The 25817-nt window shown below is 42.5% G+C and overlaps 1 protein-coding gene across 4 annotated transcripts; it reads left to right on the plus strand.

Moving 5' to 3' along the window:
- The first annotated feature begins 331 nt into the window (after positions 1–331).
- On the plus strand, positions 332–24792 carry LOC308671901 (uncharacterized protein). Of its 4 annotated transcripts, XM_081334392.1 has the most exons (33): positions 332–415; positions 1146–1178; positions 1745–1780; positions 2952–2987; positions 3827–3865; positions 4233–4304; positions 4769–4807; positions 5015–5050; positions 6193–6228; positions 7512–7550; positions 8320–8388; positions 9470–9502; positions 9755–9787; positions 10520–10555; positions 11329–11364; positions 12172–12210; positions 13136–13207; positions 13749–13787; positions 13915–13950; positions 15646–15681; positions 16036–16074; positions 16763–16831; positions 16986–17018; positions 18390–18478; positions 18802–19012; positions 19114–19239; positions 20164–20252; positions 20589–20793; positions 21369–21503; positions 22279–22308; positions 22996–23084; positions 23762–23924; positions 24445–24792. In XM_081334392.1, the coding sequence occupies exons 1-33, from the start codon at positions 365–367 to the stop codon at positions 24589–24591; spliced, it is 2271 nt and encodes a 756-aa protein (XP_081190518.1). In that variant the 5' UTR covers positions 332–364; the 3' UTR covers positions 24592–24792. The 4 variants fall into 4 exon arrangements, with proteins under 4 accessions (XP_081190518.1, XP_081190520.1, XP_081190519.1 ...); XM_081334394.1 differs by lacking the exon at positions 10520–10555; XM_081334393.1 differs by lacking the exon at positions 6193–6228.
- The last annotated feature ends 1025 nt before the right edge of the window (positions 24793–25817 follow it).

A 25817-nucleotide genomic window follows, 5' to 3' on the forward strand; every position in this document is an offset into this window, starting at 1 on the left:
TGGAGTAGGATCAGGCAGATACAGGTTATGGGGCACTTTCAGCCATGTAGTTTCCATAAGTGACTTTGGCTCAATCCTTCTCTTAGCCCAGTTTTGTATAGAAAATTACAGGAAGACTTGTTACCTGTATGATGTTAGGTCTTCACACAACTTCTGCTCTTTAGCTTCAGTTTGAGCATGGATGGTAAATAATAGCGCATGATGCAATGGAAGCTTAACATTTCCTTGTGAACAAAGTAACAATAGAGGCATTGGGTTTGGGCAATGAGGCCTAAGGATTAAGGTGTTAAAATGTGCCAGTGGAGCTGAATAAACTCACTTAGAAGAACATCAGGGACAGAAGAGCTGAAGAGCAACAAAGGAGATGCGTCTCCTTTTCATCTTTGCTTTGACTTTTACGGTTTCTGCACAGCAGGTAAGGCTACATTTTGGGGGTTTCAATAGCCTTTCAGTTGGGATACCGGCAGATGAAATCAATAAGCATTTTGTGGAGTTTGTCCCCATGCTTTAATTAACACATTTCTTCATCAAGGGGTTGAAAATTCAGGCAGAGGGCTTTGAAGTACTTAAGTCTTTTAATGATTGAGAATTCAACTCTATCAGTGATTCTGAATTCAGGGAAGCATCCTGTTCTCTGCACTGGATTTTTCAGGGTTCACATTATCATAAAAATCAGAGATAACCTCTTGTTGGACCTACTGAGTTGAACCAATACAGAAGGCTGAACATTTCTTTGGTTGGTATGAGAAGAGTTTGAGATGAATAGAAATAAGGGATAGGGCAAAATTCAGAGGTTCATTGGTACTTAAGCTGCGTATCATGTGTGTAAACATCTAAGGGAGCTAACCCTAACCCTGAGGAAGTGTTCTTGTTTTTCTTTTCAGCATAACAAGGATAATGCTGATGCAGAGTTTATATTGAGTAAATTACATCGTGCTGGATGTCCTGATTCTTTTCCCCTTTGGGGAAATGTCTATCCCCTTTTTTCTCAAAAAACCCCACACCTCAGTAGCATTTAGTTTCAGAGAGAAAAATTAGTATAAATCAATATCAGTGTAAGTCTGATATCTAGTGATGGAACTGTTGGAGAAGTCGTATGCATTATCATGTGAGAATCACACTGATACTCTTCATTTCCCTTGTAGGAAAATGCCATTGAAATGATGGAAAAAGTTCTAGTAAGTACAGAATACAGAACAACAGAGTTGGAAGGGTCTTTGGAGGTCTCCAACCCTTTGCCCATGGCAAGAGACCCTATAGTACCATTCCAGACAAATTACTGTCCGGTCTCTTAAAAGTCTCCGGTGATGGAGCACCACTATTTTTGAAGGGATCCAAACATTAATTCATAGATTCTGCCATGAATGTGAGCTCTTTTTGAATAGAGGAGGGGGCCTATGGTGAGGTTTCTTTTTTTTTTTAGTGAAGTGGTTCTTAACCTCAGCAACTTTAAGAGGTGTGGACTACAATGCCTAATTCCCCAGCCAACAAAGGGAAGTTATTGGAGTCCACCCATTTTAAAGCATGCTGCCTGAGTCACATTTGCAAACCCAGAAAGGGAGATTTCTTTCTTGAAACAATCCAATCCAAAATATTTCATGTCTATTAAAGGACTAATCCTTACATATCTGATGAAAGAAGGCATAGATTTTTATGAGATATGAAATGGCAGAGGTAACCTGGGTGGAGAGTCATATATATTCTCATATGAGAATAGAGATGATATCCTTTGTTTCCATTGCAGGATGCGTTGAGTGAGGAATGTACAATGGAAATAATCGTAAGTAGCTCTTTGACCATTTTCTTCCCTTTCATAGGGAAATATAAATCAAGAGACCCTTTTGGGATTACACCTGTTATGTCGGGTTCGCAGATCGATGAGACACAGGCATAGGTGTGTGTGAGCGTAATCTTTATTGGATGATAGCGTGGTCTGAACTGCCGGACAACGGTTACCTGGGCATGCTTTATACCTGCCCAGGTGAATACCTGACCAATAGGTTTGAACCCTGGTTTCCCGCCAGGCCAGGCGGCCAATCCCTTTAAATCTGGCTTTCCCGCCGAACGTAGTTCCTGCATGGAGCTGTCCAGCTCCGCGCCTCCTAATGCGGCTGCTACACGTGTATGCCAGCCCAGCATACACTACAACACCCCACCAAAATTTAGCAGGTATATACAAAGTATTCAACTATACTAGGGTTGTGTATTTAGGAGGATAGTTATCTTGTTTTATGATGAAAACTGTGATACTCATTCTTAAAGAATATCAAACACTTCCACCAACCCCCAAAGTTTTAGGAATGGCTGGAGGGTGTGTTGAGTACTTAAACAAAGGTTTTAGGAGTCAGTATGATCTACATATGGATGCAGTGGCTCAGTGGGTTGGGACGCTGAGCTTGTCGATCAGAAGGTCGGCAGTTTGGCAGGTCGAATCCCGAGTGCCGCGTAACAGAGTGAGCGCCTGTTACTCGTCCCAGCTTCTGCCAACCTAGCAGTTCGAAAGCACGTGAAAATGCAAGTAGAAAAATAGGGACCACTACGGTGGGAAGGTAACAGCGTTCCGTGCACCTTTGGCATCTAGTCATGCTGGCCACATGACTAAAGTGAATCTCAATTATGGGATGGAATGTGGACATGTAGGGCGATGTTCTCAAAAGAGCGTTGACCCTCAATTGCCATGTCTGATAAATTTCCTCTTTTCTAACTTTTTCAGTTTGAGATGTTATTCCTTGGGTTTCTCAATGCATATAGGAAAATTCAAAAGAGAAAGAAATGGAAAAAGAAGCCTCAGAATACCATTAATTAAAACTGTCTTTTAGAATTCTAATTCTAATTTTTAGAATCACTGTCTGTTTTGATAAGGAATGTGTGTTTCCTAAGTGGAGCGAAGCACAAGTTCATGTAAACGATGGATATCTTTCAAATTTGATTTGCTTGCTTTTTTTTTACAGAATGCTTTCAATAAAAAGGATGTTGAAAAATTAACAGTAAGTAGTTCTTTCATGTCCTGCTTTTTTTTCTTTTTTTGAATAATATACTTCTTGCCTGCAATGAAGCATCCTGTGTTATAAGATCCCTGAACCCCAACCCCAAACCCACTTCATTTGGTTGTATGTCTTTTCAGAACTGTCCCCACGGACGTTTTACCCTGGGAAAGATTGTCCTGGACAATTTCTGTCCCTTTTTAGTGTGACTCACTGTGTGGTGCAAATGCAGTTTTGTGGTTCAGGTGGTGTATTTCCTCTTCTGGGGTCTGTTTTACCAGGAAATTTTGGAGAAAGAAGAATTTTTCAAAGGATCAAAAAAAAATATAATGGAGCCTAAATCTTTCCCTGAGTTACACAGTCCATACTTTAACACTGTTCAAATTTCATGCAACCCTCTTATCTTGGCTACAAATTCAATTGCATAATATATTAATTATTAAGGTGATCAAATAGTCTGCATTTACACAATACAGTAAACCACAAAAAACGCTAACTAAAATGAAAACTATCTAAATTTAGGAAGTTGTGCTGATTCTGTCGCCAAGTTATTCTTCTGTTGTAGGACCACATACAGACAGACCTTGACTTACGACCTCAATATAGTCTGCCCATAATGGGTATAAGTCCTGACGGTCGGTCATAAATCGGGTCACCCACATGAGTGACCTGGTTTTATGACCTTTTTTTACGATGGTCCTCAAGAACTGCCTCAATCATTAGGGCCAGGTTTTGCCAGAAACTGGAATGTGGTTTTCAACAAAACGATCGTAGATCAGGTTAGAGAAGCCACATGCAATTTCATGTCAGCATAGAAGCAATGTCTTTTGTTTTATTTGCAGGACTGCATGGAAGATGAGTGCAAAATGGCTGATTTTGTGGTAAATGCTTCCCTTATGAAATAGTCTCGTTGCATGTGATCAAGGACCCCATTTGCGATTCCACTCCCACCCCCAGCAACCATCACCATTGTCTCCAGAGCATCAGGAAATACGGCGAGGCTAAAATCCTGGGCCAGTTGTGATAAAGGAGCTCTTTACCCCTTTAAATACCCCCTCAAAGTGATATTAACTCACCTCAATATCCTCCATGGCCCTCCCTATAACTCTGGCTCCAAACCCTCCATCAGTTTATTTTAATGGTCTACAGTGGACCAGGTAAAGACCAGATGATCCTATCATCTACTGGCCCAGTGTAGGTATGAAGGAGTCCATACAAGGGAATGTTTTTTTCTCTCTTTTCTTGTAGGATCTCATGGAGAAGATACTATACTTTCTTAAGGGAATATCACATGGAGATAAACCAATATATGATTTGATAGTAAGTAGACACACAAGTTCTCCCATTTCTTGAATGACTTCTATGTTGTCCGCCTTAGATATGACCAGAGCAGCCCTTTTGAGCCTCTCTTTGCCCCAAAAGGATCTCCAGACATTTCAGGAAGAATTCCACCAGTAAACTCTAAGTTCTTGGGGACATCGTCTTGACTATTGTCTGAAGTTGAAAGAGTCCAGCTTCACAGGTCTTCGCTGTGGCTTCGGAGAAAGCTTAAACAAGGATTTCAGGAAGAGTTGCACAATAATGAAAAAAAGAGAACCCCCCCCACAAAAACTATGTTCTTGCAACAACAAGTGTCAGAATGCTATTAATTCATTTGTCTTTTAGGCATTGTCACTCAAAGGCACAGCTCCTATCTGGAGAATGAAAGATGTAGATGAAATTGATGTACGGTTTTGGAGCTATCTGTGATGGTAGAGTTAGTGATAGTTATCTTTCCTTTGTAGAAGGCGCTGGTCAAACATGGCCCTCTGGCTGAATTGGTAGTAAGTAGTTTTGATTTATCATCTTCTGTGTCTTTCTTTAACTTCTTGCATCTGAACAAGCACCTCTTTTATTCTCCCCCCCTCCCCCACTTAGAGCATCTCCAGAGTCCTGAGAGCACAAAACAAGCAAATAGGATGAAAATATTTGGCTTGTTTTTTTCATTTGTTTTTTTAAGTAGCTTAAACCAACTTCTGTTTCCATTGCAGAATGAACTGAGTGAGAAACATACACTGGAAATAATTGTAAGTAGTTCTTTGGCCATCTTCTCCCTTTTCCATGAGAAATATTTTCCTTGCATGCAATCATATCTTTTTAAAAAATGCCCAGCTCCACCAGTCCTCAAACCTTGATGGGTGGGAATGGGTTGAGTGGTAAAAAAAAACCAGCGTTGGGACTCAGGATGACCTAAAGCATTTTAGGATTTCTTTCTGGCCAGAAAATGGTCTGAATCTCAGTCTGAATCCTCAGCGGAAGAGGATATGTGATGCTATTGTGGGATTTTAGTAGCCCCCTTTCACACATATCTGCATATTTAATGTCTGTATTTCACATCTGAACTTACTTGGAGGAGGAAGAGGCAGAGGAAGGAGGGGGGGTACGTGAAGCGGAAGAAAAAACAACAACATCCGTCACAAGTATACCTTACATGTATAGGTGTATTACTCATGTGAAGAAAATATGTGTAGTTTAATGAAGAGAAGGTGAGGGGTGACATGATAGCAGTCTTCTAGTATCTCAGGGGCTGCCACAAAGAAGAGGCAGTCAAGCTATTCTCCAAAGCACCTCAAAGCAGGACAAGAAGCAACGGATGGAAACTAGTCAAGGAGAGAAGCAACCTAGAACTAAGGAGAAACTTCCTGACAGTTAGAACAACTAACCAGTGGAACTCCTTGCCTCCAGAAGTGGTGAATGCTCCAACACTGGAAGTTTTTAAGAAGAAACTGGACAGCCATTTGCCTGAAATGGTATAGGGTTTCCTGCCTGAGCAGGGAGTTGGACTAGATGACCTCCAAGGTCCCTTCCATCTTCTTCTTCTTCTTCTTCTTCTTCTTCTTCTTCTTCTTCTTCTTCTTCTTCTTCTTCTTCTTCTTCTTCTTCTTCTTCTTCTTATTATTATTATTATTATTATTATTATTATTATTATTATTATTATTATTATTATTATTATTATTGAGAAAAATGAAAAAAATGCCTGAGAACTCTTTAATGCAAATGTGTTTTTTAGACTAAGCGCTCCCTTTTGTGATAAGAAATATATGTTTCCTAAGTGGAGGAAAGCAGCAGTTCATGTAAATGATACATATCTAAGATGGCCGGGATAGATAGAGAGGTGCTGGGTATCTTCAGATCAGAATAGCATTAGATGTGCTGGTTTCCTTTGTAGAATGCTTTGACTGTAAAAGAAATTGAAAAATTGATGGTAAGTAGATCTTTCTTCACCTTCTACCTTTTATTTGAGTAATGTACTTCTTGCCTGCGATGAAGCATCTCTGTGTTGTGACAACATCGACCCCAAAACCACTTCATTTGGTTGTATGTGTGGACCAGTTCAGAACTGTTCCCAGTGAACATGTTTCCCCTGGAGAAGACTGAACTGGACAGTTTCTTTCCCTTTTTGGTGTGACTCACCTGCATGGTCCAAATGCAGTTTTTTTGGTCAGGTGGTGCCTTTCCTCAGCTCCTTTTCCAGGGTCTGTTTTACCAGGAAATATTGTGGAAGCCAGAAAGAGGGATTTTTCAAACGATCCCAAAAATTATAATGAAGCCTAAATCATTTTCTGGGTTACTTAGTCCACATTTTTAGTGCTGTACAAATTACATACAACCCTTTTATCCAAGCTACAAATATAACTGCATTTCTGGAGGTGGCATAATGTATTAAATACTTAGGTGATCAAATAATCTGCATTTCCACCAAACAGTAAATCACAGGGGGGGGGGGAAATCTAAGATTAAAACCATCCAAGTTTAGGAAGTTGCGCTAATGCAGCTGCTATATTTATCATTTTCTGGTCCTAGGTAAAGGTAGTTCCTGAATTATGACAGTAATGGAGCCTTTCCATCTTGGTCCTCTGTCGTGGCAGTCGTAAATTGGGTCACCCATGTGACCGAACTAATTTTATGTGGTGGCCATTAAGCAAACACTGTGGTTAAGTCGGTCTATTGGATGCTGCAAACAAGCATAAATGTGAACTCGCTGGCAGATTCCCAACATGCGGGCAGGGGTGGCTCTTGGAACTTTTGAATTGGGTCTTAAGTACCTGCAGAGAGGTCCACTGTAACTTCAAACAGTTACTAAGTGATCGGCTGTCAGCCAAGAGCTACGAATATGAATGTGGAGATTTAATGCCAGGTTCCCAAAACATCTTGAGTCCCAACTGCCTGATCATAGATCATTTTTATCAGCCAGCATTTTATTTTTTGGGACAGAAATTGAATATGTGCATTATTCCATTGGATTCTCTGTGTAGATTTTGGTTGTGTGAAAGAATATTGAAAAGAAAATGGAATGAAAGTGTTTCAGAACGCAGTTCACCCACGGGTGCCTTTTTGGCTCTTTTCTGGTGAGAAATGCATGTTTCTTTATCTGTGGAATGAAGCGATTCACATATATGACATCAAAGATGGTAGAGATGCCATAGTTGGAGAAATCATGTGTGATATCTTTTCAAAATATAAGTATTATCTTTTGTTTCCCTATAGAATATAGGTAAAAGTCGAATTAGTATTTTTGCATTAATTGTAAGTATACCTTTGTTCATAATTCTTTGCTTCTTTGGAGCAATATTCTTCTTGCACCCCAAAAACACTCCCTTTGTTACTTCACACCTCCCAGAAAACATCTTCAGAGACCCCAGAGCAGGAATAGAAATAGGCAGGGCCCAAACATTTCATCTGTTTCAACTTTCGATTTTAAAGCAGCTTCAAATACCTACTATTATACCCTCTAAAACAACAATGACTCTGAAATTAGAGTGATGGGGGCCCCCCCGGGTGCCGAGTAGCCGAGGGAGAAACTTATATTTTGGAATTGTCCCAAAGGGTTACTTTTTGGATGGGGAGGATTTCTCCAAAGTTAATTTTCCCTGATTGTGGGTTTTTCTTTCTCTGCAAAATGGTAAATGGTCTTTCTGTCAGATGCAAGTTTGCTGGTGAGATGTCTTTCTTCATTTTCCTTCCCAGAATTAATTTTAATCAGAATCTGTTTTGGAAAACTATCTAGAGTTTGTTCTACTTAAAAAGGAGTAGTGACGTTTCAAGATCCTGCTAGCATATGGTAGTTTTCCTGCAAACCCTCTTACAGCCTTCCTGACTTTGGCTACCTCAAAGGTTGATGTGGCTTTACGTACCTACCCTGGTGTTGTGAAGCCATTCACATCAACATCCTCTGTGGCCCTCAAGGGCCCACCAGTTTATTTTGGTGGACTGCAGTGGCCCAGGCAAAGCTACGCATATCGTGCACTCCACAAATTATGAAGGAATAGTGTTTTTTCCCCTTTCTTGCTTGTAGTCAATCGGGAAAAAGATACTACCTATTATCAAGAAAGCTAAGGATGGAAAAGGACGATCTGAACTGATAGTAAGTAGATATGCACTTTGATTATGTTTTATGTTTTCTATGTTATCCTTCTTAAATGTGATCACAGTAGCCCTCCTGAGACTCCCTCACCCCCAAGGATTTACAGGTATTTCAGGAACAATTTCAGCAGGAAACTATAAACTCCTGGGAATATTTAATATTTAAAGAGGAGCATAATTATGACTATTATCAGAACGTGAGCGACTGAAAAATGCGGATGTAATGGGACCTAGAATTCTTTTTGCAGAGCAGCCCCTGCCCTCTGGAACACCTCTCCCTCTGGGATCCAGTGGGTCTCTTGGAATCCACTTTTTTAAGCTTCTAGAAGGCTGGGCAGAGCTTGTTCTTCTCCTGAGCAGTGGGAGAAGGTGAGGTTGGAGTCTGAAGATGGTGACATTGTCTGAGTTGGAGGATGTTGGTGGCGCCAGGTTTTTCTTGCTTTTTGCTTTTATTTTTTTTTAACAGTGTTTTGGTTTTGTACCACTCCTGTGAGCCACCCGGAGTTGTGTGCCTTAAGATGCGTGGTCATATCAGTCTTTTAAAGGGATTAATTAACTAAAAAATATATATACAGAAAACCCAACTCTTTAGAAGAGCTGATTAATCATGTGTGTTTCTGAAAGAAAAAAGCTCCTCTACCGCTTTCCTCATGAACACAAAATAAACCCTCAAAGGATAATCTTAATTAATGCTCCTATTATTCAGTGTTAGGATAAGAAAAGTACGTTTCCTATCTGAGGAGTGAGGCTGTCAGTATAAAAATATGATATGGATATCTAAGGTTGAAGATGGCAATGACAGCATGGGGAGAGAAGTCATGTGTGTTTGGATTATTGTATTATTGGAAAGTAGCCATTTCCTTGGATCGCTGCAGTTGTTAAGCCTGTGTGTTGATGTTGCCTATGTCTTTTGGTCGCAATGGCTATCTACTCTGCTCAGACCAAGTCAATGACATTGATACCCTCTGTGGCCCTCACAGACCCACTCTTTGAACAAACTGTGGCGGTCCAGGACTGACACACACAAACAGGACACACTGGTACATCATAATGATGAAGGTACCCTTTTATTTCCATTTTAGAGTATATTCACCGGTGGTGGAGATGGAAACACGGTAAGTAGGTTTTGTTTATTTTCTTTCTTTCATATTCTTCTTTGAACTGAACAAGCACCCGTTTTATCTTTATTCCACCACCTAAAACACTGAGGTGTCTCCCTTTTAGAAAGAACTGTGTGTTTCCTCTATTTTGGAGAATGCAGCCATTCATATGTCTGCTATCCAGAGATGGAACAGTTGGAGGAGTCATCTTGTTATCATGAAGTTATTATGTGAGCATCAGACTGATACCTTTCATTTCCTTTGTAGGAAAATAGCAATGATATGTTGGAAAAAATTATGGTAAGCAGTTTGTTGTTTATCTTGTGCTCTTTCCTGGGGTAATCTTAGTCCTTATTACTCAGTTTTCCAGAGGGTAAAGATTCCTATTTTCACCAACGATCACCAAAGCCAGTTCCTAGATTCTGCCATGAATTAGAGCTCTTTAAATCAAACTTATATCCTTTCTGAATAAAGGAAGGGACCTATGGAGAGGTTTTTCTCTCTCTAGTGAAGTGTTTCTTAACCTCAGCAACCTTAAGATGTGTGGACTACAATGCCTGAATTCCCCAGCAAATAAAGGGACTTTATTAGAATCTACACATCTTAAAGCATGCAGTCTGGGGAATTCTGGGAGTTGAAGTCCACATAGCTTAAAGTTGCCGAGGGTGAGAAATATATGTAGGAGTTTCTGTCCCTAATGGTTGTGACTTATCTAATATACCTGCCATCAGTTGCAATTTTGCTGGTAAGATGGATTTCATCCCCTCCTTTTCAAGGGATTATTTTATTGAGTTCAGGTTTGCAAATCCAGGATGAGAGATTTGTTTCAAACAATCTAATCCAAAATGTCTCATGAAATCAAAGTCTTCAACCCCAAGAGACAGGTATGTCTATTAAAGGACCAATTCATTTCTCTGTGAAGAGGGAAGGGATTAATCTTTATGATATATGAATTACAGAGGTAGCACGGTTGGAGAAGCCATATATGTTCTCAAGTGAGACTAGAACTGATGCCCTTTGTTTCCATTGTAGAATATACTGAGTGAGGAACATACAATGAAAATGGTTGTAAGTAGCTCTTTGGCCATCTTCTCCCTTTCCGATGGGAAATATATTTCTTGCATGCAACCAGGCAGCCTTTTTTTTTAGATTCAATCCCACCAAAATTGCAATGTATGGCAGTGAAAGCTGGACCATAAAAAAGGCTGAGTGCCAAAGAATTGAGGCCTTTGAACTCTGGTGCTGGAGAAGACTCCTGCGAGTCCCTTGGATTGCAAGGCAATCAAACCGGTCGGTCCTAGAGGAGATCAACCCTGACTGCTCTTTAGAAGGCCAGATCCTGAAGCTAAAACTCAAATACTTTGGCCACCTAATGAGAAGGAAGGACTCACTGGAGAAGAGCCTAATGCTGGGAAAGGTGGAGGGCAAGAGAAGAAGGGGACGACAGAGAATGAGGTGGCTGGATGGAGTCACTGAAGCGGTAGGCATGAGCTTAAATGGACTCCAGAAGATGGTAGAGGACAGGAAGGCCTGGAGGAACATTGTCCATGGGGTCGTGATGGGTCGGACACGACTTCGCAGCTAACAACAAACCCACCAAAATTTAGTAGATATATCAAAGTTTTATATTTAGGAAAATAGTTATTTTATGACGAAAGCTCTGATACTCATTCTTAAAAAATATTGCATACTTCCACCCACCCCCAAAATTTGGGGATTGTCTGGGTGTGTGTGGAGAGCTTAAATAAGTGTTTTAGGACTCAGGATGGCCTAAATCAGGGGTAGGCAACCTCGGCTCTTTTATGACTCATGGACTTCAACTATGCTTGTTTCCTTTCTAGAATTCTTTCAGTGCACAGGATGTCGAGAAATTAACGGTAGGTAGCTCTTCTTCATCTTCTGCCTTTTTTTTTTTAGTAATATACTTCCCGCCTGCCATGAAGCATCCCTGTATTATAACAACACTGGCCCCAAACTCAAACCCAGTTATTTTGGTTGTATGTGTGGACACGGCCTTTTCAGAACTGTCCCCAAGGAATAGTTTTCCACTGTGAAAGACTCATCTGGACAATTTCTTTCTCTCCCTGAATTCTGATTGATTGATTGATTGATTTCTGCCCCTTTTTGGTGTGATCTGTGTGATGCAAATGCCATTTTGTTGGTCAGGGGTTGCATTTCTTCCCTTCCTTTTCCAGGGTAGGTTTTACCAGCAAATGTTATGGAAGGGAGAAAGAGGGATTTTTCACACAATCCAAAAAATATATAATGAAGCCTAAATCTTAGTCCAGACTTTCAGTGTTGTAGAAACTTCATGGAACTTTCTTGTCTTGGCTACAAATACAACTGAATTTCTGGTATTTGCACAATATATTAAATACTAAAGTGATTGGTTTAGGGAGTTGTGCCAATGTTATTCTTTTCTCCTCGGATCACATACAGGTAGTCCTTGACTTATGACTGCAATGGAGTCTGCTCGTCATGGGCATAAGTCGTGACAGTCATAAATCAGGTCACCCACAGGACTGGCCTTTTTTTGTGATGGTTGCTAAGAAATGCCTCAGTCATTAGGATTGGTTTTGCCATAAACTGGAATGGGGTTTTTCAGTAAAACTGTCGTAAATGCGGTTAGAGAAGTCATATGTGATGGGATGTCAGAATAGCGGTAATTCCTTTTTAATTTGTAGGACTGTCTAGAAGGCGAGTGTACAATGGCCGTTTCTGTGGTAAATACCTCTTTGCTTATCCTCTGTTTTTCCCTGTGAAATATTCTCCTTGCATGCGATCAAGGACCCCTTTTGTGATTCTACTTCCACCCCCAGCAACCATCTCCATTGTCCCCAGAGCATCAGGCTGAGATCAAGGCTAAAAGCTTGGGCTAGTTTTGAATAAAGCAGCTTGAGGCACCTCTTTACCCCATAAAATACCCCCAGCCCCTGCACTGTTGTAAAACAGGGTGCCCTAAAGTGAGGAAAGGTCCACGGGATTATCCATTATTGTTGAGGTAGCTATTATTATTCCTAGTACTATTATATCTACAACGAAGCATCCAAACTCAGAGAGCACCAAGGGAGTATATTTGCAACCCAGGATCTTTAACCTAGAAGCTGTCTTGCAATCCACCATCCCAATGAGCACTTCCCATAAATTAGGATATGGCCAGCTGTAGGACACTCAACGAATTCATCCCAACTGCCCAGACACTCTGAGAGCTGTGTAGACTATAAATGTAATGTATTAACTTCATCAAGGTGGTTCAGCTCTGGGTAGGTAGAATGGGAAAGGACTCAGCGTAGCTCCAGCTTGACTTTCTTTTCCTTAAAAAGGAGCAATGAAGGCTTTGGATGGGCTTTCAAGATTCTGCTACTATATCTGACAACAATAGAGCGGCTTTCCTGGAATCCCTGCCAGGGCTTTCCTTGACTTTGGTTGCCTCAAAATGTTGACGTGGCTTTACATACCTTCTCTGATGATGTGAGACCTTTCACATCAATATCCTCCGTGGCCTTGAAGGGACTCACTAGTTTATTTTAATGGACTGCGATTGCCCAGGCAAGACCCACCCAAATATTTATGTCATGTGCTGGCCCAAGGTAGTTATGTGGGAATCCATAAAAGAGGATAATATTTTTTTTTCCTCCTTCCTTGTAGGAGATCATGGAGAAGGTGTTAAATGTCCTTAAGGGACTATCACATGGCGATAAACTGATATATAACTTGATGGTGAGTAGATACATACTTAAGTTCTCTCATTTCTTGTGTGTCTTCTATGTTGTCCTTCTTAGAGATAATCTGATCAGCTCTCTTGAGCCTCACTCCCCCCCCCCCCACCAAAGGATCTTCAAACATTTCAGGGAGAATTCTAGCAGGAAACTATGAGCTCTTGGGAATATTTAAAGAAAGACCTTGTTTTGATTATTGTCAGAAGTTGAAGGAATCTGGCTTCTGAGGCCTTCCCTGAGGCTTAGGAGAAAGGCTTAAACGAGGATGCCAGGAAACTTTTAGAAGAGCTGCACAATAACGTGTCTTTTAAGGAAAAAAATGGCAAAAACTCTTTGCTCACAATAACCAGTCTGAGATTGCTGTTGATTCATGTGTCTTTTAGGCTTTATCGCTCAGTCTGTGATTAGAAAGGCACAGCTCCTATCTGGAAAATGGATATACAGATGAAATTGATGTATGGTATTGAAGTTATCTGTGATGGTAGAGTTATAGTTAGTAATAGTTATCAGAATAGAACTGATCCCCTTCGTTTCCTTTGTAGAAGACACTCTTCAAACGTGGTCCTCTGGCTGAATTGGTAGTAAGTAGTTCTGACTTCTAAAGAAATTCATTCTTATGGCATATGAAATGGCAGAGACAGCAGGGCTGGAGAAGTCATAGATCTTCTCATGTGAGAACAGAGTTGATACCCTTTGTTTCCATTGCAGAATGAACTGAGTGAGGAACATGCATTGGAAATAATCGTAAGTAGCTCTTTGACCAGTTGAAGTTGCCGGAACCTTGAGCGAAAGTGACCACATCACACTGGAATTTAATATAACACTAGCAACAGAAAACAATCCAACCAGGGTCTTGAACTTCAAAAGAGCTGATTTTAACAAACTCAGAGAGAACCTAGGAAAGATCCCATGGATGAAAATCCTAAAGGGGAAAAAAGAACCCAAGAAGCTTGGGAAACTCTGAAAAATGCGATCATAAAAGCCCAGACCAGCACAATAGCACTGAAAAAGAAAAGTAAGAAATTCAAGAAGAAACCAGCATGGCTGCACAAAGATCTCTCTGATAAACTGAAAGACAAAAAGGACAAATACAAAAAATGGAAAGAGGGGCACATAACTAAGGCCGATTATCAGCAGACAACTAGAATGTTGTGTTGTGGGTTCTGGAGAGCAGGAAGGACGCCGAGACGATGAGTACAGCATGGCAGATCTTTATTCGGTGGAAGTGACTGTACTGGGGAATAGGGGTTACCTGCCCTCCTTTTATACCTGGCCAGGTGAGCAGCCGGCCAATCGGTTTGAACCTCTGTTTCCCGCCGAAACTGGGTTCCCACCAAAAGAGTTACAGTTCAGCGCCCCCTGGTGGTGACTGCTATGTAAGTGTGTATGTGTTCTCTTCACCTGGATACATAACACCGAACATGGAAAGATGAAGTCAAAAAAGCAAAGGCTCAGAATGAACAAAGATTTGCAACAGAAATCATGGGTAATAAAAAAAGCTTCTTCCAAAATATTAACAACAAGAAAAAAGTCAAGGAAACTGCAGGTCCACTAAAGAGAGAAGATGGCAAGGAAATAACAAGCAACAGGGAGAAAGCAGAGCTGTTTAACTCATACTTTGCGTCAGTCTTCACACAAAAAGAAACCATAGCCAAACATGCCTCCAACAGGCCCCAACTTTTGATTGGTGGGATGGGTTGAGTGGTAAGCGAAGGGCTTTAGGACTAAGGATGGCCTAAATCTTTTGGGGATATTTTTTCTAAAGTGGGACAATGTTCTCCCAAGAGCGTTGTCTCCCAAGTGCCATGTCTGTTAAAGCTCCTCTTTTGAAAGCAATCTATCTATTCATGATTTGGTACAAACTTTACCTCTCAGGTTTCCCAATGCATATTTTGAATGTTGAAGAAAATTGAAAAGAGGGGGGGGGGGAGGAAAAAGAAGCCTCATGAACAGTTAATTCAAATGTTTGTGTTTTTTTTTAGACTAAGCAATCTCTGTTGTGATAAGAAATGTCTGTTTCCTAACTGGAGGAAGCAGCAATTCATGTAAATGAGCCTTGGTGGAGCAGTGGGCTAATGCCTCCTTAAGTAACACCAGCTGCCTGCCATTAGTGCAGGTTCGAGTCCCACCAGGCTCAAGGTTGACTCAGCCTTCCATCCTTCCCAGGTAGGTAAAATGAGGACCCAGATTGTTGGGGGCAATTAAGCTGACTTTGTAATAATGCCGCTTGGGGTGTGTGTGAAAGCCCTAATAAGCAGGCATATACATAGAATGAAGGCTACTGCTAAGCTTGTAAGCCGCCCTGAGTCTTCGGAGAAGGGCGGGATATAAATGGAATTAAAATAAATAAAAAAATAAAAAAATGTTACCCAAGATGGTAGTGATGGCACGGGTGTCTTTGAGCCAGAATAGAACTTGATACGTTCGTTTCTTTTGTAGAATGCTTTGAATGGAAAAGACATCGAAAAATTAATGGTGAGCATCTCTTTCTTCCTCTTCTGCCGCTTTGCGGAGTGATATTCTTCTTGCATGTGACGAAGCCTCCCTTTTGTGATTCTGCCTCTACCAGAAAGGAATTCACTGACTTCGCTGGGCAGACTTTGGTTGAGAGAAAGTGGAAGAAGGTTGAAAAAAATACTGCAACAAAAGTCTGTTGTGTGCCTTTTCGGCCCTACCGGAATCTGTTCTGATAAGAAATGAAACCAGTCTCATCTGTCAAACAAAGTGATTCACATAAATGATATCAAAGATGGTCGCCATGGCATAGTGGGAGAAACCCTGTGTGATATCTTTTCAAAATAAAAGTAATACTTGTTGTTTCCCTTACAGAATATAGGAAAAGGTGAAGTTGAAAAAATTGAGTTAATAGTAAGTAGATTTTTTCCCCTCCATATTCTGTGCTTTCTTTGAATAACATTCTTCTTGCATGCCATGAAACATCCCCATTACCAGTTTCGTTTGAAGCAGCTTTAAATACCTATTGTAGCACCCAAACTGGAGTGATTGTCCCCCTGGCTGCTGAGTAGCCAAGGGAGAAACTTATATTTTGGAACTGTCCCCAAGGGAGATTTTGGGGACGAGGAGGGTTTCTCCAACGTTATTTCCCCCAAATTATGGTTTTTCTCTCTGCAAAAGGATAAATTGTTGGCTCAAATGGTCTCGCCGTCAGATGCAATTTTGCTTGTGAGATATCTTTTCTCATTTTCCTTCCCAGCATTAATTTTATCAGAGTTTGTTTTGCAAAGCCAGCGTGACTTTGGTCTCCTTGATAAAGTCTAATGAAGTTTTGGATAGGCTCCCAAGATTTTGCTAATATATATTATAGTATTTTTCCTGCAATCCCAACCATTTCCTTGACTTTGCCTACCTTGCAGGGGTGATGTGACTTTACATACCCATCTGATATTGTGAGTTCATTCCCATCAATATCCTCTTTTAAGGACTCACCAGTTTATTTTAGTGGGCTGCAGTGGCCCAGGCAAGTCCACCCATATCATGCACTGGCACAAATTACGAAAGGATCCATAATACTTTTTCTTCTTCTTCTGCCTTGTAGTCAATCGGGAAAAAGATAATATCTATTATCACGAAAGCTAATGGTGGCGAAGGACCGTCTAAACTGACAGTAAGTAGATACACACACTTAACGTGTCTCGTTTCTTCTGTGTTTTCAATGTTATCCTTCTGAGATATGACCATAGTGGCCCGCTGGAGACTCACACCCCCCCTCCCCCCTGCCACACCATAATTATAAAGGTATCCCTTTGTTTCCATTTTAGAGTATGTTCATTGATGATGAAGATGGAAAAAGCGTACGTAGCTTCTGATTATTTTCTGCCATTGCTTTCTTTCATATTCTTCTTTAATCTGAACAAGGACCCTTCTTATCTTTATTCGGCCTAAACCGAAAGCATCTCCAGACTCTCCAGGGCATCATCACAGCAGGAAGAGCCAAACTGTCTGGCCTGTTTCTAACCTTCCTTTCCCATAACTGATCCCTTCAAAAGAGATCCGGCAATTGGGGTCGAAATTCCCTCTGGGGACTGAGCAGCAAATGAGAGGATTTAGATCTCAGCCAAAGGATGCCCATGTGGCGAAGATGGCAAGGCATGAGATGTGCATGGTGGCGTCTGCTGAGATCTGGCGAATCGGGTCAGCAAGGAAGTAATTGCACAATTTACGTGATTATACTGGCGCATGGGGGGGGGGCTTTGTTTTTCCAGTTACCAAGTTTGAAATGGGAAAGAATCAAAAACAGGCACATTTCTGCCAGGGAATAAAAGATATTTGTGAGAATGGGTGCAATGTCGAAGAAGACAGCAATCGTATAAATATTAGTGAATGCTATCATGAGATTAGGACTGATTCCTTCTGATTCCCCTTTAGAGTATGATGTGGAGTGCTGGCAGGGGTGGATTTCTGGAAAGTAGCATCTTCATTAGATCCTAGCCTTGCCGTATTACTTCCTTGTTGTTGCCTGTTTCTAGCAGTTGGCATGGCTTTGCCTCCTTGGGCCATGTCACGTTATTCCCATCTTCCGTTCTCTTATGGGTGGCGCAGTGCTTAGAATGCAGTATTGCTCGAAGTTGACTCAGCCTTCCATCCTTCTGAGGTCAGTAAAATGAGGACCCAGATTGTTGGGGGCAATACGCTGACTCTGTAAACTGCTTAGAGAGGGCTGTAAAGGACTGTGAAGCGGTATATAAATCTAAGGGCTATTGCTATTGTATTCTTTTTCTTGTTCCTCGTTTCGTGGTTGTTGTTGGGTTTTGCCTAAATTGAATAAATTAAATTAGAATAATATACTTTGCAGGCCTCAAAGCCCCCCTTCATTTTATTTAGATAAAGCACAGTAACCCAGCTATGACCCACCCATGTGCTCAAAACATAATAAAATACATCCAAAGGCATCTATAACACGGGATGACTGCTTTTTCTCCTTCTTGCAAAAGCAGAACCGGACAGCAGCTGCAGTTCTGGTGCTACTCCACGCCTCCATGTCCCTACCATGTTGGGGGGGGGGATTAATCCTTAGCAGAGGTCATCCCAGGAGGTCTTGGTTTGACTTGGAAGCCAAATGGAAAGGCTGATACAAGGCAGGGGTTTGTGGTTGGCTGGGTCAAAATCAGAGTTGTCTTTTGCAGCAAAGTCATTGATCTGGTTCATCATTTTCTGTCTTCCAGACTCTCCCTTATTATCAACCTGTCCCTGGCGGACTCCATCCTGGGATGTCGGTGTATATGCAAGGCCTCGTGCCCGAAGACAGCAACAGGTACGGTTCCTTTGTGGGCTCACAGAAAGGGCAAGAAGTTACCTTCCTCAAAATAATAATCATAGGATTATCATGTTAAGGCTAGGATTATACTATCCAAATTGCATGCCAAGATTAAAGCCTTTCTTCATTCTTTGGATGGTGCCACTTCCTGCGTTTTCCAACTCCAGGTAAGCCACGAGGGCTAAGAACTTGATTCTTCACTTCAACCAACAAACCAGCATCCTAAAGATTCTAGCTTCAAGGGAAAGGAGAAAGAGGGGGCAGAACTCTCCTCTGAGATGCCTGCACCTCCCATTTAATTTTCCGCTTGTCTCTTCCAGAACCTGGGTGAACTTCCAGGCGGACTTTGCCTGTGGCCAGCATAATGGGGCTGATGTTCCCCTCCACCTCAGGTCTCATATCAATGCAGAGACAGTTGGGATCAACACATTTCAGGCAGGCAGGTGGAGAAAGGAAGAGGAACACGTGACCCCCTTCCAAAATGGCGAGCATTTCGAGGTCATCTTCATTGTCGATAACTTTGGATACCAGGTTCGTACACCTGAGAGAGGCTCTTTGGGACTGGTTTTTATTGCAAAGAAAATGGATGATCCCAACTGAGCATTGATCCCTTTGGCTTGGCCCTCTGACAGGTCTGGGCGAATGGGACGTTCTTCTGCAACTATAGGCACAGAATCCCCCCACAGAACGTGCAGGTCATCAAGATTGATGGAGACCTGGAACTGCAATCTCTGACCGTGATTGGAGGACCAGTGATGGTAAGTATTTGCTATTAACAAGTCGGCATCTCCTGATCCTTGATCCCTCTTTGGGGATTGATTATGAGTTAGTTCAATCCCTAAGCTGTCGCTTTCGCTTTCTCTTCTCCTGCCATTCTTTTAATGCTCCTTTCTTCATCCCTACGAATCGTGGCCATTGTGGGTCCTCAGTTGTCTTGACTTATGACTCTGCATGCTAGCAAATATATCCATTCAAGGGGGATGCTAGGACCAGCAACTGAACAGGGAGCAAATTTCCCCAGGCCAAGATCCTGTTTTATCTCTTACAGATGCATATAAAGCAGCTTAACAATATTAAGATTTGTGGCCTCAGCTCCTAGAATGGCTTAGCAGATGCCCCCACAAACAAACTCAAGCACCAAGAATTGTGCGATGTTCAGTCACAAGAGGAGCTGTGGTGTGGCACAGTGGTTAGAATGCAGTCTTGCACGCTGACTCTGCCCACTGCCAGGAGTTCAATCCTGACCGGCTCAAGGTTGGCTCAGCCTTCCATCCTTCTGAGGTCGGTAAAATGAAGACCCAGATTGTTGGGGCAAATATGCTGACTCTGTAATCTGTAAACCGCATTGTAAAGCCCACAATGTTTGCTTCCCTCAAGCGCCACTTCCCACCTCAGCCTTTGCAGACAGCACAGCCACCTCGTACCCCAAACGATGCCCCAGTTAGAATTTCTATGCGTTTCATTTCCTGCTGCTGACTGGACCAACAGGCAGGATTCAGATGTTTGCTATGCACATCTCCGTTTCAGTGCCTACTGCCTGATTGCTCCTTGGGAAAGTTCAGGGTTTGACTCAGAACTTCATGGAAAGGTTGATGCAAGCCACGGGTTGCAGTTGGCTGGTTTGAAGGTCAAAGTTGTGCTTTGCAGTAAAGTCACTGGCTTCATCATTTTCTATCTTCCAGACTCTCCCTTACCATCATTCTGTCCCTGGTGGACTCCATGCTGGGATGTCTGTCTATGTGCAAGGCAAAGTGCCCAAACACACCAAAAGGTAATGTGTTTTGGGAACTCAAGCAAAAGGGCAAAAAACTACCTCGCTCAAAATGATAACGATAAGATTACCATGTGGTTAACGGAAGGTTAAATAATTCTACGCCAAGATTAAAGTCTTCCTGAATTCTTTGCATCGTTCTACTTCCTGCTTCTTCCAACTCTAACTAAGCCACGATGGCTAGGAACTTGATTCTTTTCTTCAAGCAAAAACCCAGCCTCCTATAGATTCTCTATTCTTCAGGGCAAAAGAGAAAGGGCCATTGAGAACTCTATTCTAAGTTTCCTGACCCTCTCATTTAATGTTCCTCTTTTTTTTCCCCTCTCTCTCTTGCAGTTTCAGGGTGGACTTTGCCTGTGGCAAATTTGAGAAGGCCCACATTCTCTTCCACTTCAACCCTCGCTTTGGTCAGGGCAGCGTTGTGCTCAACACGTTCCGGTATCAATCTGGCTGGTGGGGAAAGGAAGAGAAACACAAGAATCCTTTCCAAAAGGGCGAGCATTTTGAGATTATCTTCATTATCCATGAGGCTGAATACCAGGTTAGTACACGTGACAGAGGCTCCTTTGGGACTGCGGGGGCCTCTTCATTCCCCCCCAACCACCCACCCACCCCGAATTCACCAAAATGCGAATGAACCAAAATGAATTTAATACTGACTTTCTCAATGTCATATCTTCCAGATACGGTTTAAGCGATGTGCAAGCAGTCCTTGTTTAGCGATAATGGGGCTAGCAACTTCATCATTAATGGGGTCAAAACATGACTGTTTTTGATTAGACCAGCTTTTCTTTAGTCTTGTGAAGGTTGTAAATGCCAGGACTAGTTGCAAAGTTACTATTTCATCAGTGTCCTAATTGCTAATAGTCACTAATTGAGGATGACCTGCTATAGAATGGAAAAGCCTTTGCTCCAGGGGAAAAAAAATAAATACCAGTGGAATGAAGGACTCTCAGTTTTTACATGTACTCATTTTGACCCTTTTGATCCCCTCAATGACTCTGCTTACTCTGCTCAGCTTCGGGGTGGGATGTGTTCCTGGCAAGAATAAACAGGTTTTTCATGCAAAGAAAATGGATGGTCCCAATTGATTGCTTCTGCTTTGCCCAATGCCAGATCCTGGTGAACGGGAACCCCTTCTGCAACTACAAGCACAGAATCCCCCCCCAATCTGCAAAGTTCATTAACTTTCAAGGAACCCTGGAGTTGCAGTCTCTGACCATGATGGGAGGACAAATATTGGAGAACACGGTAAATGTTTGCTATCAACAAGTCAGCACCTCCTGACCCCTGACCCCCTTGGGCTCAATCCCCAAGCTGCCACTTTCTGGTTTTCCCCTCCAGTCATTCTTCTCGTACGTTTTCCTTAAGCCTTAAGAATTGTGGCCTCTCTTGGCCCTCAGTTATCTTGGCTTACAACTCTGCACGCAAGCAAATAAATAAATAAATAAATCCTACAGCTAGACTAGGACCAGCGACTGCACAGGGAGCAAATTTACCCCATGCCAAGGCCCTGCTCTTCCCCTTGAGTATGCCTATAAAGCTGAGTTTCTCAACCTGGCAATTTTATGATGTGGGGTCTCAACTCCCAGAATCTTTATTAACAAACAGGAACAACCCGGAATCTTGCAGTGGCTGAATACGGCAACCTGCCTCTTCAGTCAGAAGATCAGAAGACTGTCACGTCTGCTTTCTCCACTGGAGAGCCCAACTCTGAGACACGGAGCGCTAACCTTCTGAGAAACATCCACAAGAGATAGTTGAGACAAGGCCACAGTCTAATTTTTGGCTTCATGCAAATACTTTTCTACAAAGGGAACAATCCCCAATTGCGTCTTAAGAGCTGAGTTCAGTTGCTTATCCTACTGCAGGCTTCACACACAAACACACACACACACACACACACACACACACACCATCCTCTTGGGTGAACTACATATGGGACACCACAAAAAAGGGTGGCAGAGGGCAGTGGGCATGCAGGGCTAGGGAGAAAAACATGGAGTTTGGATTTCTCTCCCACCAGGTGTCGACAGGCTCTGCCTTCTACTACCCAGTAAGTATCAAAAGACTTGCTAGCTCAGCCTGTCTCACCTGGTTTGGTTCACCAAGCCTAAAAAATCACACAGAAGGGGGGGGGGAAGCAACAGAGTTCAGAATATTTAATGGAAAATTAGCTTCTTTATGGTTAAGAAGGGGGGGGGGTAGTATTAGTCCATTTCCCCCGTATTAAAATCTGCACAAGGAAACCAGCTCTTATGATTTGATCTACAAACTCAGTCTGTTGTGATGCATAAACCGGGGGCTTTCATGGGGTTTGATAAATAAAATTCAGCAGACGTGCCAACACCATCACAACCTTATTTCTTGTGTTTGTTGCACGTTGCTTTGGTGGTTCTGCCCAGACTGCCATCTTGACTATTTTGACACACACACCCCGCCCCCCCCCGTGGACAGCCTACTGAGCAAGCAAATGCTTGACCCCAGCTGGTGTCTCACTTTTGAGGCCGAAAATTACTTTCCTGGTCCAAGACAGGGATGCTTGTAACCACAAGGAATGCAGGAAAAGATAAGATCTGAGTCAAGATCTCACAAGTTGCCTTCTGCCAAGTTTTGGGTTTCCTTCTTGGCACCCCAAGACATACTGGACTGCAACCAGCTTAAACCCTAGCTAGCAGGGAGAAGAGCTGCACGGTTGGGGAGGGGGGGCGTGAAGTGTAACCTGGATTCTTGCCTATTTCAGCCGGTGCCCTACACGGGTGACATTCCTGGAGGTCTGGGATCCAAGAGGACCATCACAATACGAGGCTTTATTCCAAAGAACGCTAGCAGGTTTGGGGGTCTCTTTTTTTTGCAGGGCTCCAGTTTGGGTTTGGCACAGCAAAACGCCAGTTGATCTCTTTTCTCTGACTGTCTCATCTCCTCTGCACGTCTGCAGGAGGTGAAGGGGAATGGAAGCAAATTCCACATGTAGGCTGTGGAACTCACTGCCAGAAGAAGAAGTAAGGGCTGTTAGCTAAGGGGAGAGTTCCCCCAAAGGGGGACATCTGAAGGGTCATGAAAGGATTGACGAATTGTTTAGAGAACTCCGGCTAAGGAGGCAGCTGTAAAGAATGATTAGGACCTGAACCGTCCATTGAGCAGGACCAGCTCTTCTTCATCGGAAGAATGCTAATCATTACTGGACTGCTGCTGAATATGCATTTTTTTATATCAGTTTGTCTCATATACTGCTCACTAAGAGTTGGTTTGATTGTGGCAGAACATAAAAGTCATGAATAAATACCTAAAATGATAACTAGAACTTAAACATTCAGCAATAGTCTACCAATAAATAATATTTACAAAGAGGAGCAAGAGCCGTTTTTTTCTTTTCTTTTCAACTTTCACCCATGGAGGATCTGTTAGGCTGCTGCCGGATTAAGGGGCAGAGGGGAATCAGATTTCTTTTCATTTATTAAAAGGTCTAGTGACTGTCTTTAGTGCCTGATTTTTTCTCTCTTTCTAAGGGTTGCAATCGATTTAATGGCTGGCCAGGATATCACTCTGCACATTAATCCACGCATGACACCATGGAGATGTGTGGTGCGCAACGCTTGTCTGAATGGCGGGTGGGGAGCTGAGGAAAGTGATCTGCCCTTTAACCCTTTCCAATTCGGGCAATACTTTGAGGTGAGTTGGGCCATTCCAGCAAGGAGGAGATCACAAAAGTCAATATGGCAGCCACAGATATTCAACCGATGTTCTTGCCCCTTGTTTTGGTTGGCCGACAAGAAGACAAGCAGGCAGGCAGCGGGGAGGGGAGGGGAGAGAAGACCCAGCAAGTGCCTTCCAGAAGTGTAAGACTCCATTCCCCATAATTCCCAGATAGCACAGCTTTCAGGAGTTGAAATCTGAACCTCTAGTGGAGAAGAGTGGAATTGCCTCATCAGAAGGCCATGGAGAACCATCTTTTTAGCTCTCCCCTGGAAAATTGGCCTTGCCCTTGGGGTTCTTTTGGGAGGGGGAGAAAACAGTGTGGCAGTTGCAATCCTCCCCCCTGAAACGCCACCCTTTATGAATTGGCCACGCGGGTTGATTCTGGGGCAAGCTGTGGATGGTGTGGACGGCAGACCCCCCCCCTCCGCCTGCAGGATCCAAGGTGATCCAGATGTGCTGATTTGCCAGACTAATATCCTTCCCCTCTTCCCAGATCTCAATCTGCTGTGACAGTCACAAGTTCAAGGTTTATGCCAATGGCCGTCACCTGTTCAACTTTGCTCATCGTTATGCCGCTATTGGACACATCCGCACTATCAATATCAAAGGAGATGTGACCCTTTCCTACGTCAAGTACTAAGCAATGGGGGGGGGGGGAGAAAGAGATTAGTAGTGGTGCAGACTCTCTCGTCTCTCTTTCCCTCTCAGCCTGCCAGTAGCTTCGAATCCTGCTGAATTTGAGTGGTCTACAAGTTCTAGTAAATCAATCAATCAATCAATCAATCTGAGACTTCAGAACAATTGAGAATATTAAGCAGCATTTTCAATAAAGCTTCTTGATCAAGCAACCCAACAGGCTTACTTTTCTGCCTTCTGAATTTGATCTCTAGATGATACAAAGCATTTTTTTAAGTTGGTGCCTTCCGGATGTGTGAGAATAACTTTTCTCAAACTTGACAAATTTAAGAGGTGTGGATTTCAACTTCCAGATATCCCAACCCCTTACTGGATCCTGATCCATTTTATGGCTTTGTATAATCCACAAATTTCCGGGTGCTTGGAACTCTTCCAAAGGGGAAAACAATTTCCCTACTTTTCTAAAGCCTAGGATGCCCATAACTGGATCAGTTAAAGACCAGGTCTCTCCATTCACACAGCTTGTTTTAACCTTGGTTAGCTTGGGGGTGGGGGGTGGGACTTAGTGTGAACTCAACCCATGTGGTAAATTTACCATTCATTCCCCCAAATGTGGGAATCTGGTGGCCTATTAAGTGTGTGCTGTGAACCCAATCCAATTAAAGGGATTGGTGCTGAGTTACTCTTTGCTTTACTGCAGAATGAGGCCTTCCAGAATCCACGTCCAAGCCCCACAGGGCAGCCCAATTGTATGACATGTGGTGTGGGAGAGAGAAATCGTGGTGGCTGATGGTGTACAGTGTTTCTAGTCCTGTTGAGAACGAAAAAGAGTGTTTATTCTTACAAAGGCTCAGCAGTTCAAACACCATTATGGTCTGAGGCTTGAAAATATGGCTTCAAATTGCTGGGGGGAATCTACAGAATCTGCATGGAGCCTGAGAGACAAAAGAGAACGGATGGATTTGTATAAGTATTATCAGGTTTCTATAACATGCTAAACACTTATAACCAGGTTAACTAAAATGGCTCTGTTCACATAATCTGCAACGCCCAAAGTAAGCACATATTTATTCTGCCAACCCTGTTGGGTTTAGGAAAACCATTAAGATGGGTCCGCTCTTGCATCTTAAGCTGAAGCTTAAGTTTACAGCTTCTTCTCACTTAATGACTACTGTTGGGACTGGCAACTCCATTTCCAAGGGACACAGTCATTAAGCGAAGCATCACAGG

Source organism: Vipera berus, assembly GCF_964194415.1.
Source record: "Vipera berus genome assembly, chromosome: 9".
In the NCBI taxonomy this organism is placed as follows: Eukaryota; Metazoa; Chordata; class Lepidosauria; order Squamata; family Viperidae; genus Vipera; species Vipera berus.

What these genes read in the sequence shown, in the direction of transcription:
- LOC308671901 (XM_081334392.1), top strand. Translation starts at nt 365, where the DNA reads ATGCGTCTCCTTTTCATCTTTGCTTTGACTTTTACGGTTTCTGCACAG. An exon ending in AATGTACAATGGAAATAATC is followed by an intron (nt 1,781 to 2,951) that starts GTAAGTAGCTCT and finishes TTTTTTTTACAG; the next exon opens with AATGCTTTCAATAAAAAGGA. An exon ending in AAGGACCGTCTAAACTGACA is followed by an intron (nt 16,832 to 16,985) that starts GTAAGTAGATAC and finishes TTTCCATTTTAG; the next exon opens with AGTATGTTCATTGATGATGA.